Here is a 17,766-nt window from a genome sequence, read left to right on the forward strand (position 1 = left end):
TAATGTACTGGAAAATGTATAAAGAAGATTCACATTAGTAACAATACTTACTGGATACAGACAGAAATCCCCCACACTTTCTTAATATAGAGGGCAACAGATACAAATATACCAGAGCTTAATAGGACACAACGTATGGATATGGCAGAACACACACCAATAGCAAACAGCTCAATGCCAGCATCTCGTAGGTTTTTAGCAGGAGGGATAACATCATCTTGGGACTTCCCATCAGTGATCAGTATACCGATTTTAGACACCCCAGGTCTTGCACCTGCTTCAGGCTTAAAGCTGTTTTCCAAAATGTAAGTTAAGGCAAGACCTAAAAAAAGAAATATTTTAAAAGACTTTAAGAGGGGGAAAATGACCATTAATTTTGCTAGTATCACAGTGTTTGTCTTTCCACTCAATTTAAAAATCATGAGAAACCTCTTACTGAAGAATAAGTATAAAATAAGTGTTTATTTATTGAAAGTTTAATTTCCAAAAATCAATCTAAACTACAGAGAAGGTGACATTCATCTTTAGCAGCCTTTTGATCAATCAATGCAATTTAAACTGGCTATGGAAACCTAAACTGATCTTCCTGTGAATGCATCACCTTTTCTATCTTACTGTATGAAGTTAGAATAGGAAGTCTCTTCTCCTTTTACTTACATTGCTTACATGAAAGCACATGCTCTAGATAGCTTAGTAAATCCCCATACTACATACAAGCTTTAATTTGTTTCTTGGCTTGTTTGTCTTTCCAATTTACAATAATTTAAAGCTTGTGGAGGATCTGGTTTTAATAACTGCTAATTATTTAAAGGGAAGGAAGAAGAACATCTCCTCAGGACAAATTTACACACCACAATGAGATCCTATGTGAAAACTCTCTTAAGTCTCCCGCAACAAAGGTTCTTCACTCACCTTCTTCTAACATCCATATAAAATAATCATGATAATTTACTACTTGCTACCTTACAGTAATCTCATTCCCAGAATCATACTAGAGTCTTTCTGTTCTTAACTGCAATTACTCCTTCTACCATCCTTTCCTCCCTGCCAAAAAAATTTACTTACAGCCATGTCTGGGTCTTCGGATATATCATTCTCCTGGCAAGACAGCCAGTATTACTAGCTGCTACTTTGATGGTGCTGGAATTGTATTCAGAGACTGTATTTTTCACAGGTTGACAGGCATCCCCCATTTATCCATCACTAAGTGTCTTTTGGGGCTTCAGTGTTCTAACTTCTTAAAGGTCAATGGAAATCTAAAAGCCCCAGGCGATCATTTGAAAAGTTACTGTTGCCAGTTGTCAGGTATTAAAACAACATTCTTTCCTTCTCCAGAATAAAGCTTTGTGCGTGAGCATTATGAATGGATTTTGCATTTTCTTCCTAGCAGTAAGAGTTTACTCCCAGCAGAGGGTTCATGTATGCTTTGTTTTATGAGACTCTGTCCTGACCACAAAGATTCGCAGTCAAGCCAATGAGACAAGAGCTTCAGAGCAGACTTCACTGACATTGGATAAAGTCATTAGCAAGCTGCAAAAACCCATCCCTTTTGCCCTTCATAATAAGCACTAACACTTCTTAGTTCATGCATTACAACACGTTTTTTAATAAAAAGCAAAAGCTAAAACATATGCAGTACCTGTTAGCGTATTTCCTCCCTTGTATGGTAGATTACGGACGGCATCCAAAACAGCATCTTTTGTACCATAGGCATTCAAATGCCATTCAATGCGGGGATCGCCACTGTACTGTGCAAGACCTAAAGGACCAGAAATTAAGGTAATCCATCAGAAAATAAAGTTTTTTATTTTTTCAGGTATCTACACTTTGTGTATTTGGTTAAAAACAGCTCACCATAGTAAGCTTACCATAACTAGCTTTGCTGCCATACCAGAATTTCTGTCAATGCAGAAATACTGCATTGCTTGATGCCAAAAAAACTCAACAGTATAAAGTTGCTCTTAGTGGCAACTTCTCAGTTTATTTTCAAGGCCTTTCTTTCAAGTGCTAAGGACAGTAGGTGAGGAGTATGAAACTTTTTCAGAATTTAGTAAGATTCCACTAAATAGTTTTTTAAAAAGAATAATTTTATGTAATGTGCTTTTGAACAGGCTAAAATATAAGCAGCAGAACAGAAATATAACGTTTCAGCCAGTTTAAACCATCCATTGGCACATTCTTCCTCTGAAAATTAAACTGCAAGGTTTTGATTTAATGCTGACCAAAGTCAGTAAGACTCTTTCCATTCTTTTTTCTTTTCCACTGACATTACATTAGAGCTTACTTAAGCTGAGTATCACAGTGAACTGAAGAATTTATACTACAAACATTCCAGCAATATTACTCCTATGAGAGAAGTGCTAGATCCATGTGAGGATGAATCTTGCACAAATAAGTAGCATTAATCTAACTATCCTGAAAGCATGAAATTTTTACATTGCTACAGAAATATTCAGAAAATAATAGGGCACCTTACCTACTCTTGTTTTCTCAGATCCCACATTGAAAGCAGAAACCAGATTTTCCAGGAACAGTCTAACAAGCCTGAAATTGAATCTGCCAATACTCCAAGAACCATCTACCAGTATCACGATATCCGCGATTGCTGGAGTTTTACAGGTAAACAGGCTTCCTGTGAATCATTCAAATAAAAATAGTAATGTTAATTCAACAATAAAATTGTAACTCAGTAAATGTATACTTCCTCTTTCCACTAAGCTTAATGCTTAAACCTTCCTTCCATAGACAGAGTGAGAAATAAGCAAAATCACTAAATGTATTTGTTCTAAATTCAGTAATAGAACAGTTTGGCCATCATGTACTTCAGCTCTTCTATTAAGCTATTGAAAATTAGGGGTTTGTTTCTAAAAATATAATACTCCAGAAAGAAAAAATCAATTGTCATATTATGCAATCAAACCAGCAGTTCATTTTCATTCTCAAGAATATACATACACGGTATACAGTTCATGACACTTAACCTTAGGTGTAGACAATGCAGAGAGAGCTACCTAGAGTTGCAGGCACCCAGAACAGTTATCAAGATCCATTTTATAGTTGCCATAAAAAAGCAGATGTTTCTAAACATCTCATTAACTCTGCGGAAAAACTTCTTCAGCTGCCGTTGTAGACTTCTAAAGTTAGAAGTGAATCTCACCCTGGGAGTCTAGAGTAAAACTGAAGATCAACTGAATAAGCTATATTCAACCTTAGGAGGCACTCAACACAACAAAGCTAAAATTCAGAGACCTCCGCTTCAAGCTCACAACGTCTATGAGAATTAGCACCACATGAGGATTTAGTCTCACACATATATGGAAAAGTACACAAAAATAAAAGAACACTAAAAAAGCAACAGAATGAGAATTAGCACAGATGCATATTGGTAGTCTCTAAGGTTTAGCTAAGCAACAGGGAAATCAGAGGAAGTGGGCATTGAGATTAGACACAGACCGTGAGATAAGACAACAAGAAGGTTTTTTAGGGATACAGATTCCCAAGAAATTAAGAATTCAGTTTGCAAAAATGACAGGAAGACAAAGAGCTTTCCATAACCTTAGACAGAATTGCCCCATCCCACAGAAGCGGCTGCAGGACTGTAAAAGTAAGGTTGCTGAAACAGTGGATTCATATTGTAGGGAGGGAAAAGGAAGAAGTGATGTTACATGGGTACACCATACAAAAATTTATATTCTAAGTATAAAAATAGCAAACTCTCCACCAGCCTGACTGTAGAATAAGGATAGAATTAGGAAAGTCAAAGCAAAGTATGTTAGTAAAAAAGGTATCATGCATCACAAACTACTTAAAAATAATGCCCCTGAATACAGAAAAACCCCTGCAGATTAGTGAAGTAAGCTGCATCCAACTTTTATCATCATTTTTTTTCAGGATCCACTGCATAAATTTGTTAACAAAGGATGCCAATATCTAACAAGACTAACAAGAATCACCAAGTACACTGTTAGAAATAAACTGATCTTGAGCAGAGATGCTCAGCAAATAAAAGAAGTAATTCAGTGAGAAATAATCAAAAGGTGCTGATGTTAGATCACAAGCAGCTCTCCTGTTACACTGAGGGAATAAACCACATGGTTAGCAACTTAAAAATTTAACACCTTATTATTAATGACAATCTTCTCATTAAAGATGAAATTATAGTCTCACAGGCAAAAACAATCTCATGTGCAGAAGGATTTCAAATGATTGCTAATAATTATGGGTTACATTTGTAGTGTAGTGTAAATCCACTAAGCAAGAAACCCAATCCATGGAGTTACAGTTAATCTCTTAAACGTGTACTAAAACTGTTTTTAGAAGAGCAGGGAACATTTCCTACGTGCAGCTAGCAGGATGGAACAAGTTCTAAACACATGACAAAAATTCCACTTACAAAGATGCCAAACTAAATATTTTATTTTAGTTTTTACAGTACAAGACAATGCTATTTGAATTGGCAGCACATTTTAATGTATAAACACTGGGGAACATTTAGTAAGCATCAGAAAAATTATCTTAAATTGGAAGATAAATACAAAGGAGGTCCAAATCTTTATATCACTGAAGTCAACAGGAAAACTTCCCTTGATTTCAGCAAGACTGGAATCTGGTTTGTGATTAAATAGGAACTTAGTGGTCATGGCAAAATTAATGTTTTAAACATCTTTGCCAAATAAACTTCCTGTTGATCATACTGCATTACGTGAACTACTTGTTTTCCATTAACATGCAGTTCAATTGTGCCATTCTCACACTGGTCATGATTAGCTTCTTACGCTTCAAAAGAACTATTGGCAAAGTAAAACACTACTCAACACCACTAAGAATGATAGAACTGGACCTCTGACTCCCATCCAAGCAGCTGTACTATAGCACAGATGTACCTTTTCAGTATGATCCCAGCTGTTTAATCATATAGCCCAATGAGAATAACAGGATTTGTGTGGCTGCATTTCCCTTTTCTACTTCTACAATTTTATACTTACTATGAAAGCCATTTAGCACCTTAAATCTTACTCATTTCATATCAAAAGTTTTGCTTATAAGGCTTCTTTAATCCTGCAGTGATGGTTTTGTGAATAAAACTTTTTATTGCTTTTAGTAAACCCATTCAGCAAAGCAAAACCCAAAGAATAAAGAAAACAATAACGGCATTCCTTTCAATATTTTATTTCCACATCATCAGGTCAGTGCAAATAGTATCATTCAATTATATGTTTCTTTAAAAAGCGTGTGTGGTTTGATCCAAGATTGTACTGCAATCTCACAGAATGGGGAAATTTGATTCATTCTTCGTAGATAGGAGATACTTGTTGAATCTTTTCTGCATAAAACATTTAGGGTTTGTTACTTCTGTACACCCACTATTTGCTTATGTTTTCTCCTTGTTGTACTTAATAGAATTGTAGAAAGTTCCCTAAAATGGAATAAACGACAGTGAGATATTAAACAGAATAACATGCTGTATAGAAATCTTTAACACCTGATAGGAACACAAACACCACATCACCCTAACTTATAAGATTAGTCTAAAAGACACAGTGTGTAGCAAATAATTAATGTACCCCACTGAGATTAACCAGTTTCCATTACCAGTTCTAGCAAATGTCTTTTTAAGTAATCTTTCCACACAACCATACATGGTCATGAACTCCTTTACAGGAGTATTTACGGTTTGAGGATCATTTAAAATGTTAGAACTATCTAAACGTAACTTTAATAGGGAATTTTCTCAAAAACATTTCTTAAAGGAGGATGATAGTATATATTTCCATACAAAGAAAGTTTCCAACAGTCAGTGTTTTAGCCCACTAGACTTTTCAAATACAGTGATCAGGTTATGCATATTTCTCTTGTACTCAGTTATCAAGAAAACAGTAGTGAGAGACTTTTCTCTGATTTATAGAGTACTCACCAGTATTGAAAGCAGGACAGTAAGGAGGAGACCAGTTATCTAATTTTGTATAATGTTTCCTAATGTTATAGAGATAGCATTATTCTACTTCAAGTGCTGCATTCCACAACAAACAATAACGGAGTCTGTGATGTTTAGGTTAGAGAAAATGATAGAATTGCAAAAATCCTAAAGCCAGAAAAAGACTTCATATATTTTACACCAGCAACTGTCTTCTGTGCATCCACCTACAATGGATGGAGGAGTCTGATGGGGAGAAAGTAAAAAATTAATGGACTTTCTACAACAAATTTACAATCTTCCTGGCATTATTTGGCAGAAGGAACTTGCCACTCTGCCAGGAAATTAACTGAGGAGGAAGGGGTTTGGTCTGCTCATTTCTGCATGACGAAACTTCACCTTCAAAGACATCAGCATACAATTAAAGGCTACCAGCAATGTATTAGGACAAGATATTTGCAAAAAACTTGCTTCATTATTGCCAACAGTCATATCATCATCAAGAATTTTGATTTCAAAAAATAACCAGTACCGAAGGAAATCTGCATCTACCAAATGAAGTTTCCTGCCTTTGATCCCTCAAGCCCCTAGACATTAAAGGTGATGCATTTTCTTGCAATACCAATATGCAAGTGCTATCGCACCATCAAGACCCATGTTAGAGTTGTGAAAACAATGGTGGCAATGCTGGGAAAAAAAATCCAGCTAGAACTTTCTGGGACAGAGGGAGAGTTATTGAGGCCTACAAAATGTGGTCCTTGAGGCATCCCATTGAAGGGAACGGAGCGCAGAAGGGGGACTGGGAGAAGCTCTGGCAGTACAGGGGATACAGAGAACAAAGCAGGGTCTGCAAGCTTCTGTACACACGACCCACCTCTTTGGGGCCGCATTTTCAACCTGTTGCCATTCTTTCACATGTATAAGTGAGCAATCTTAAAAATCAGAAATTTAAGAAAAAAAAAAAAATCGCTGCAAGCCTTACCTAGAAACAAATGCAAAACTACGATTTTTAGACTAGAGTAGAGGCTCTTTGACTCTTGGAGTTTTCAGAAGTTCTTTGAAAGGCAAAAGGAGAAGCACCAAACACAGGCACTGCCACTCGGGAGAACTTTATGCCTTAGAAGAACCAGTTCAATTTGCATGCAGTTCTGATACATTTTGCAGAAACACATATGATATTTTGCCTCCCCTCGGTATGAAACTCTCTTCTCATTTTCAAGAGCCAAAACACACACTTCTGCTAGAATTTAAGACTATAATTCTTTCTGAGTCTGCAATATGTCGTTTCCTTTCTTACTCCCTGTCACAGTGGAAAAGTCAAATAATATATGTGGAAGGAGAGGAACAAAGTTCAAGTAGAGGTCAGTAATAATACAGTATGAATAGAAAACTCGTTCATGGGGTAGCAAAGCACAAATGTCAAGAAGCTTGACGACAGAACTGAGTGAAAAATACTTTGTGAATAAAGCATGAATGACAGAAAAGTCAGTCCTCCACAGTGATTGACAGTACCACAGCTGAGCAGAAGCACCACTGAGGACAAGGGCAATATAAATCTACATCAGCAAAATGTCATTTTAAAAAGGGGTTAGAAAAATACAGAGATGTGTGGCAGTGTTCAGCTCCAAAATTCAGCAACTCACTAGTCCACGCTTCTGACATTGATATTATTGCACTGTGCTGGTGATATCATCATTGCACTTAGACCTCAGTTTAACACATCCCATATGTCAGGCTATGGACCAGGCAAATGCATACAACATAACTGCTTTTCTTTGAACTATATCCAACCATAGGCTGAGTTTGAAAGACTCAAATGCTGGAACATCATTAGGTTGAAAGAGCAACCCAATGAGGTTAGAAGTTTGTCCCTGTTCCCTAGAAAAAAAACCCCAACAAACCAACAAATAAAATAAAGCAGCCAGCCCTTTCCCAGGCACCTTGTTCTGCTCCAGGAAACTAAGATAGCCCAGCTGGCAGGCCTACAGATTTGTTATTTGGAGGAGTTGGAATATTAAGGTTTACTGAATCTGTTGTGCTTAATCATGTCACATTTGACCGTGAATGTTTTCTATACCTACTCAATGACAGTTGTAATTCTGCAATAAGCAACCACTAGCTTAGAAAAACTTTTAGAACCTTCTTCCTACATCTGAACTTTTTAATTTACTTGAAAGACAGAAAAAATAGAAAAGATAATTATGGAAGTATGTTTTCTGGCAGACCACCGCAGGTTGATAACATGGAAACACCTGAAGTTTATAGCAGTTTCCCAAACCGCAACACTAACACTCTCTTGGTCTGTGTACCTCAATAGAAAAATATGCTTAAAAATCCCCCTTCATTTAAACAGAGTTCAAAACATTTATTTATATTTCTTTTCTAACAGGCAAGATGTCAAGATGGAACAAAGGGTACTGATGAAATCTTTCCTGAAACTGAAGTTCAACATGGCAAGATACTGTGTCCATTTAGCTATAATGATTTACACTGAAAATGTTCCACAACCCTCCTGTGAAACCTAAGAAACGCTTCTGCAGATTACAATGATAATGCTCTACTTCTTTTTGCTCTCAGTTCTGATCTGAGTGCAGGAATGTCTTACATGAAACAGCTGTCTCAAAGCCTAAATTACTTTTCAAGGCAGAGAACTATAATTTTTTACTAACATGGTCATATTCATCCGCCATTACTATGTAACAAATACATCAGAATTTAAAAGGGTTATTTTTCCCTTTGCTTTAGTGAAGTACGAAATCCCTGAAACAGTTTTTTCTGGCGTCTAAAAGGCAGTTAATCAGGGGGTTGCAGACAAAACTGGCATTCAGAAATCCTCAACGTTAAGCTGAATGTATAAATCCCTCTAAACCACGATAAAGAGCTGGTCTGTGCCTGAGCTTGCAACTAAGTTGTCACTTTAACAACAGCTAAAGTAACAGCAAACAAGCTCTATATCTATAAAAGTCATTAACACAGAACTAATTAGAAATTAGTTGAAGCTAAGTTGAAACTGCTACAACACTGTTACATTATAGATCAGCATTACATATGTATGTCCCATCTCTGGAAGTGTTCAAGGCCAGGTTGGATGGGGCTTTGAGCAACCTGATCTAGCGGAAGGTGCCCCTGCTCGTGGCAGGGTGCTTGGAACTACATGATCTTGAAAGTCCCTTCCAACTCAAACCATTCTGTGATTCTGTAGATACAGGTACATAGGATGTTGCGGCCTGTGTGTCCGGAAACTAAAAAAGATGGTGCAGTATAGTTACACTACAGAAGACTTTCAAATTCAAGTCCCTATACTACCTTTAAGCATTTCTTGACATGATATTATCATACTGTAACCAACATATATGCTTATAGAAATATAGATATGCAGTGATCTTCAGAAGCATCACTAATTTTGGATGTTGTGTCAATCCGCAAAAGCTTGGAATGGAATGTGTGCCCTCTTGAATTTAGCAATTAATCCGTTGTCTCATTAGCAGAGATGTCCAAGTGAACACCCTATTCTGAAGAATCTCTAATTCCCAGAAACACAGGGAGGTGGGAAGGAACCTCTTGAGACTGTCTAGTCAAACTGCCCTGCTCAAAGCAAGGGCAACTCCAGCAGATTGCTCCGGCCGTGTCCAGTCAGGTTAAAGCATCTCCAAGCATGGAGGCTCCATAACATAGTAACCTTCTTCAGTGTTTGACCACCTCACAGTAAAAAGAAGTGCTTTCTTTGATTAAATGGAATTTACACTTATTTCAGTTTGTGTCCACTGGCTCTTGTCCTTTCACTGGACACCACTAAGAAGGGTCTCTACCATCTTTACTCCTTCCAGTGTGTATTTTTACAAATATGCCTTGAACCTTCTGTACTCCAGGCTGAACAGTCCAGCTGTCTCAGCCTCTCCTCCTATGAAAGATGCTCCAAGCCCTTAATCATATTCATATTTACTAATCATATTCATGGCCCTTCACTGGTCTCACTTCACTAAGTCCATGTCTGTCTTTTACTGGGAAACCAGCCCAGCACTGGACACAGAACTCCACATGTGGCCTCAACAGGGCTGAGCAGAGAGGAAGGATCACGTCCCTTGACCTGCTGACAACTTTCTTCCTAATGCAGCCCAGAAGGCTGTTGGCCTTCTTTACATGGGCACATTGGTGGCTCGCAGCCAACCTGCTGTCCACCAAGACCACCAAGACCTTTTCTGCAAAGCTGTTTCCCAGCCAGTCGGCCACCAGCACACCCTGGTATATTCCTCAGAGGATTTGGTTTTGAGGTTGTTTGGTTAAGTCTCAATGAGCAATTTAAAAGAAGAATCCCAAAAGTCTGTGTCATTGCACCGTATTGGAGTATTGATCAGTGGGCTAAGCAGCAATAAACACACCACACATGTCTTTTCCTAAATAAGCATTTAAGATAACTTTTGATTTGCTTTTCCTCTAGTTCATAGACTTTCAAATTTTTCTCATCCACTAATTATTCCCCACCATAAACAAATGACTAAATAGCCTCCTTGAGTATTTTTCCCCTTGAGCAGATTACACCCCTGTCTTCAAGCACGCAACATTTATTCCTGTCCAAGATTCTAGTCTCTTTGATTCACTTATTAGTGCTTTGATCTTGTACTTATGGTATCACCCAGCTAGACAGATAAACAATGCGTATAGGCAGTTATGCAGTATCATATATGGCAGATAGTTAAATTTCTAAACCACAGAAGGACTAATGACAAATCTCAAAATAATTTACTGAGTATATTCTCCCATCCAATGCCATTTATAACTACTTTTCTTTATAACGTTTCGAAGGCTTCAAAATGAAATGCAAAGTCTTATCTCCAAATCTAACTGCATTTTTGAAAAATAAAACAAAAAAATCAAGAGTAGAACCTTATCCTAAAGACTTCAGCACAGGGATTTTCTTAACAATTTCACTCTACAGAGAAAGGTTATTTTTTAATCTTTAATTTGCAGACATATGAGAAAAATACTAATCTGATTTAACAGAAAATGTCTGCAAAGCAAGTAATAAGACTCTAATGACTACATTGCATATGATGTTTTTTAAAAGGTCTTCCAGAAACAAGTGCAAATTCTAAATCTGTAAGAGTGGTTTTAAAATTTACACCAAGGAAAAGACAAGTATTTTAATTAATCTAGACAGATTACCGGCTGCTACTCAAAGTATAGAGCTCTTATGAGAACTGTCAAAACCAAAGGAGAGGCCTGTCACAAGGTACAGACTCTGCTTAGACATTCGGGTTTATTTTAAGTTTGTCCAGTAGTGATTTATCAATTTACAATAATCAGAATCAAAATGAAATCACTGGCCCTTAACTAAATATGCACACCTATAGTTAAACCATGCTGGTGCTTGAAAAGCAGGGTGAGGGCAAACATATAAAAATTTATTAAAATAGTCCTATGGATCTCAACAGATGATTTTTTTTTTTTTTTCCCAAGGAAAAAGGTTCAATGTTCAATATATAATTGTTCAGTTGTTCTTGCTCATTTTTTCCAATAAATAGTAATTGTTGCATAATTACATTCTATTACATCAGTTTTAGGGTTTCCCTCCCACCATCTGTTTTCTATTCCCAGATTAATAAAAAGTACTAACAGTTGCAAGGCTAGCAAAGGACCTGTAATCCTGTTGAGACAAAACAAGAGCTTCTGAGTGTCATTTTCCTTTTTTAAGGTATAGCTAAACAGGGCTGCCCATCAAAGTCATAAAGGTATCTCAACCAACCTGCAACATATACATCATTATTGCTTGCAACTGATGCTTTATTACTACTTTTTGGAGAATGAAAAACCCACTAAATATTATGAAGTTCTTGAGACAGAAATATCTGCCACAGTTTGACTTCCCTGCCTCCTAGATATTGAGCTAAATTTGGATGTTGAGTTTGCAAAGTCTTGAGGGTATGGAGGAGAGATACAGTGTAGGGAGACACGAGATGAGAGTGGTATTTCAGAGGCCACAGCCAACTTAGTCTTTGTGAAGGAGCTACCATCTTTATGCTCACAATTCAAAGGTTTCCTTCCTTTGTCATACTTATTACAAACGTCGGTGTGAAAGACCAGAAATATTACCACACATCTTTAATCATGTAAACAAACCAAACCCAAGCAAAGACCCTGCTGTGACTAACATTTACTTCTGAAACAACTGTCTGCACCACTACGCAGCCCTCATTCTGCTAACTTTCCTGCCTACAGGGAAACTAAATATGCTCAGGCATCAATCTGCTTCCCCAGAGAAGCTCCTTTGAGGATTCCAGGAGAGCAGAGCACAAGAGTACCATGGCTCCACTTACTGGGCAATAATGAGCCAAACAAACACTTCATGAGACAAAGAGACACACACAAAACCTAGCAGTCACATAAGGAATCAGGACTCCCTCGTTATATGCAGACAGACTAGTGCGATCAGTACAGGTGTACCTGAAAGGTGAGAACACCTTTGAGTTGGAAAACATGGACAAATCAGCCAGGTAAGTTCTGTTTCAGCTACTAACTAGCACGTTTTTAATAAAGGGGCATAGTTCAGCTGTAACATCAAGACTCACTCAGCACACAGGGCACCACCCAAAGGGTACTGACCATGAGACAGCCCAGAAATGGAGTCCTGTATCAGCAAGTCCACAAAGAACATGAAGACCTCAGATTACGCAAAGAGGGTGGAGATGACCTCTAAAATAATCTCTTCTCAGTGCAAGCTTCTGCTTGATGTTGTTCAGCAGTGTTAGTACCAGATGAATGAGACTGTGAAACTAGACTTCCCCCCTCTCATAGGGTAAGGAACAGCCTTGAAAGGGAACTTTTACAGCAGACAGCTGAAAAGCAAAAGATTCGACACCTTCTAGTTGAATTCAAGACAAGGCCATCTCAGAGAACACAGTCCCTGAAAAGAGATACCAAAACATTAACCTTAATGTCCCATTTTGCTGTCCAAACCACAAAGCAATGCAGCTTGTTCATCAGGGTATTCAGTACAACTGGAATGCAAATCCATGATGAGTTTGCTGATGAATACATAAATCCTTTATGATCACAGCTTTCCTACAAAAAGGTCTTGGTCTTGCACTTCAGTGTTTATTAATATCTGTCTGCTACCAACTCCCCAAAACTTTTTTTGATTCTCCCTTCAAGGTTGCCATACCAATTCTAAAAACTGCCCAGAAGTGAAACTTCTTACTGTGTAGTTTCAGTTTCAAAGACTAGATTTTGATTCAAAGACAACCATCCCTCATGATATACTGAGATATTTGCCTAGAATATACGCAGCCAAAAGCAAGCCTACAGACTTCAAATTATGAGAAGTCATGAGGCCAGATGATGAAGAACTGTTAAGGAGTGTCTCAACATGACATTAATGACAGTATTTCAATAACAAAACATGTCAACACAGACCCTGAATCTGATGTAAGGTGAAAGTCTCTTGCTGCCAGCAGAATCCAGGAATGCCAGTGCACTGTGGATTGAATGGACACTCAAGAGCTAATGACTTGAAGAGATGAGAAGCAGTCTGAAGAGAATGAAAGACTCTTCATTCAGCTGAGCTTCTATTAGTCAGTCATTCAAAAATGTGAATAGCAGTCTCCCACTTCAACTAAGAACAGATTGCACAAAAAAATCTCAGTGCCTTATGAAAAGCTACCAAAGGGGAAAAAAAAAAAAAAAAAAAAAAGAGCCTAGACAGGAGGTTTTCAGCTGGTAATAGTTCAGATTTACCGAGCATTACACATATTTACTATGCAGTGATAGGAGGACAAATATAACTCAAGTGTTATGAGCCTGAGCAGTTCTGACATTAGGAGCTCGGTCACTTTATGACAAAATTGAAACTTACCTTTAGGTCCAAATAGGCTAAGTCCTTTTTTCTACTCTGAGAGAGTAAAGAGCTACAAAGTGTGTTTTTGGAGGGAGGGAAGTGTCGTTTTTTTTTTTCCTTGAGCTACAGGTTTTCTAGATATCTATGTCAACACTACGTCTACTTTTCAGTGAAGCAGATGCATTCAAAGAGAGTTCCTACAGAGGGATGAGGTGAAGACTGTGAATAACAGAAAGCAAATCTGTCCATTCTCAAGCTTCTGGCTGGCCTGAAACACTGAATGAAAGGATGAGAGGTAATGCACAACCATGACTATGTATATGATGTTAGTATACTGACAAATGGAAAAAAAGCAGTTCCTCCTACAAAAAGGAGCCAGAAGATAAGTGGAATCCCTGGGTAAGAATAGAGATTGGCCATAATTTCTAATACCAAGCTTTCTATTTTCTGAACAAAGCAAGAGTTTATCTGGCATACCCAAATTGAAGAAGGTATCCAGCAACCTCTGTGTTAATACTTAATCTCAAACCAGACTAAGGTAAATAAAGAAAATGATTCACAACTTTACAAATATCCAAAACAGATAAGGCAGTTACAAAATATATGAGACCCTTCTTACATTATGATCAACCTTCCCCCAAACTCTCTCTCTCTGTTTCTCTCTCTTCCCTGATCCCACTTCAATCAGGGATTCCTCCTGTCAAGATCAAAGTGCACTACTCAGAGTAAACCCAATTCCAGCATTCATAGCCACTTTTGGGTCTTCAGTTTCAAGCTTGTTTTCACTCAAGAACATATTTCTCTCTTATTCAGATGATTTCAACACACTTGCAAGTGAACTAATGGCTATTTAGTTTGGCCAGATGGCAGATGTAAATTCTGCAATCTCTAAATGTAGCTTGCTTGGTTTTCTCCAAAGCAACTACCAAAATGATGGCAAGGGAAAAGCATTTAAGAATTGTGTCCACATCAGTGCTGATACTTCCTGTCAGGTTTTCCAGTTGTGGGAGGCAGGAAGCAGGAGTCTGCCCGAGGATCCTGGCCAGGTCCATAAAATACTGCCATTGCAAAAAGAAATCTAAAGTTGCAAGTAGCTGTCAAAGGATACAAAAGCTTAGCTATGTCCTCCAGAGAAATTCATATGATGAACTCCTGGAATAAGCATTGGTCATTCACAGAGCAAGGAGCTAAACTTTCCGGACAGTAAAGGGGAGTTGACCCAAGAGCTTCCTTGCACCAGAGTTCTCCTGTAAGTCCTCCAGTGACTAACAAGGAATTTATAATGCACAAATCTCACAGGTTTATAGAATAGCTTGGAAACTTGATGGATGCCTCTCATCAAATTCTATCTTCTGAGAGCACAGAAACCAACATTGCTTGGCTGAGGTATCCTAAATTCATATGTCAAAGACAGCAGTGGTATATTCTTATAAGCCTACTTCATCTCCTGTTTTTACAAAGATATTTGCATCTTCTGAAGTTGAGAAAGAAGAAGATATCCATGAGAATTCACATAGAAGAAAATGGAAAGCCATCACTCGCATGGCACAAGTTAAAAAATAGTCACGGTCAAAAAACCCCGTGCTCAGCACACCTAGTATTGATGGCAGACTGCTGACAGGATTGTTGGGCAGGTTCTATGTGGATTCCAGAGCACAGAACTTTTAGCGCCACATCAGGATGGTGATCTGACCAACAGTGAAAGCACTGACACACCAGACTGGCTGCAGGCGTTTAAGTGTGACTCCTATTGGAGAAGATCACATGGTCAGGTGCTGGTTTCGCTAGAGGAAGCAAGAAACCATTTAGACAAATGCAATAAATAGTTCTAAACTTCATTACACTTTTTGACGCAGACTTTAATTTACATGTGCCCAAAAATGAACCCTATCATACTGAAGTACTGGACAATGTTTAAAGAACTTACCATATCTCCAAAGTAGGAAATACATCTGTCCCTATTCTGCAGCATCCAAGAAACTGATGCTAAAGACTAATGGCCAGGGTTATGTCTCCACTCTTCAATGGCGGAGAAGGTAGAAGTCCTTGAGCTAGCTAGTTCTGAGCAGAGTAGTGCATTCATCAGGGAGAGTGCCGTACTGGACAACATAGCTGTGCTGCTATTAGTTTTGTAGTAAACTCAGTTGCATCTAGTTCAAGTGACCCTTTGATATTACACTGCACTGCATCAGAAAGAAAAAAAAAAAGACCTAACATCTCCCTGGTAATGTTGTGCTTTACCTATTAAGCAGCTTCAGGCTAAGAAGTTCAGTGTTTGCCTCTTGTTTAAGTACAGCATAGACCAAGCAACTAAATATTAATTACAGGAGTCTCATCTTGCTGATATCTTCCAAGATCAGCAACATGTTTTTATAACATGGTCTGTTTACGGTTCATGCTGATGGGGGTTACTACTTAGGGGGTTATGAGACCTAGGGGATACAGGAAAGAGTATCTAGGGATTGTGAAAGATTTAGCATGACATGTTTAGGGGAGGAACCAAAGGCAACATAAGGGAGAGATCAAGTGGGGAGGAACAAGCATAGTAAAATATATAGATAAAGAGATAAAGGGGTGCAGTCCATCTACACCAGTGGCTGTTTAGAACAAGCCCTCTGCTTGATCACCCCAGACCTATTGGGACTACATGCTCAGTCTTGCTGCTGCTTGGATGTGGAGGCATGGAGCTAGGGCAAGCCTGCATGCTTCTAATGGGCTACAGGATTCAGTGATCCCTAACACAGGACAAATAAGAAATCATATCAGTAGTGGAAGAGCCAAGTACTTCAGTGATCCAGAGATCAGTGTTTCAGTGCTTCAGTGATCCCTAACACAAGACAAAAAAGAAATCATATAGGAAGAGCCAAGTACTTCCCAATGAACGTTGCTTTCACCCTCAGACTGCAGAAGCAGATTAACGTGCAAGGGCTGAGAAGATAAGGACTGTTTAGGAAGAACAGAATGGCACCAGGGAATAATGCCCACACAACATAGTTATGATCTCCTTTTTCTGCTTGCTCATATTACAAGAGCTAAAGAGCCCTCCGTAAAGCTCAGGGAAACACTGTTAATAAGGCCAATTATAGGCTTTGTAAGAACACAGTTGATGATTTCCATAGACAAGGAGTTCAGAAATAAATAAATAAATAATTAAATGAATGAATAAATAAATTGTAATGACTAAACCCAATATTTGCAGTTACATTAGCCAGGATGAAGTGAGTAAAACTATGAAACACGGCCAACAGAGCAGAAGTTTAGAAGGTATTAATTCCTGTGGTTTAGTCGAATACCTCATAGCATTCATTTCACACTGTCTAGTAATACTTACTGAAGCATCTGACACTAACTAAACAGACAAGTTAATAAATTAGATAATTAGTCTCTTCTGCTGAATAGTATTTTGATATACCTCTCTGGATTTTTTCCTACTCTACTTAAATAATGCAATTCAACAGCTACAGACTCAATGTCAAAGCTTATTTGCATCAAAGATGATGGCAGTATTGGAAGAAGAAAGCAAATCAGTGTATTTTTCAAGTTTACTGCCCTTTTCATTTCTATCACTGTCACAAGACTGATGTAACCTCACTTGAAAGAGTTAGTATAATAGAAATCTCAGATATGCATACCATGACATTTTGAGGAATGATATGCTTTTTGCATTATCTGATAATGTAGATAGCACTGGAAGAAAAAATATTATGAAAAAAAATCATTCAGAAACATTTACTTCAAAAGGTTGTAGAAATAATGTAAATAATAATATCAATAATAATGTAAAATACATTGGGAAGACAAAATAAATCAAAAACTATCTCACTGCAAAACAGAATCATTTTGGATATGTCTACACAGTTTTTACAGGCAGTTTTTAAAGTCCGCCTATTTTCTAGACATAGACCAGAAAGCTAAAAGTTATGTTCACATGAAAAGGTACAAAAGATCCAGAAAACCTACAAAGGATCCACCTCCAAAGAGATATTGTTTCTGCATGATACAGAGCACACTCACCTGAAAG

The 17,766-nt window shown here is 37.9% G+C and overlaps 1 protein-coding gene across 4 annotated transcripts in view; it reads right to left on the reverse strand.

The window, feature by feature from the left end:
• The window catches only part of COL14A1 (collagen type XIV alpha 1 chain), a 119,454-nt gene that overhangs the window by 81,487 nt on the left and 20,201 nt on the right, over nucleotides 1-17,766 (reverse strand). For all 4 annotated transcript variants that reach the window (XM_030489511.1, XM_030489601.1, XM_030489430.1 and 1 more), the window contains 3 exons: nucleotides 2,477-2,632; nucleotides 1,640-1,759; nucleotides 158-322 (listed from right to left, as the gene is read on the reverse strand). In XM_030489511.1, the coding sequence (XP_030345371.1) occupies nucleotides 158-322; nucleotides 1,640-1,759; nucleotides 2,477-2,632 (441 nt within the window). The remainder of the gene's footprint in view (nucleotides 1-157; nucleotides 323-1,639; nucleotides 1,760-2,476; nucleotides 2,633-17,766) is intronic.

The sequence above is a fragment of the Strigops habroptila genome, chromosome 1 (genome assembly GCF_004027225.2).
Source record: "Strigops habroptila isolate Jane chromosome 1, bStrHab1.2.pri, whole genome shotgun sequence".
NCBI classification, from domain to species: Eukaryota; Metazoa; Chordata; class Aves; order Psittaciformes; family Psittacidae; genus Strigops; species Strigops habroptila.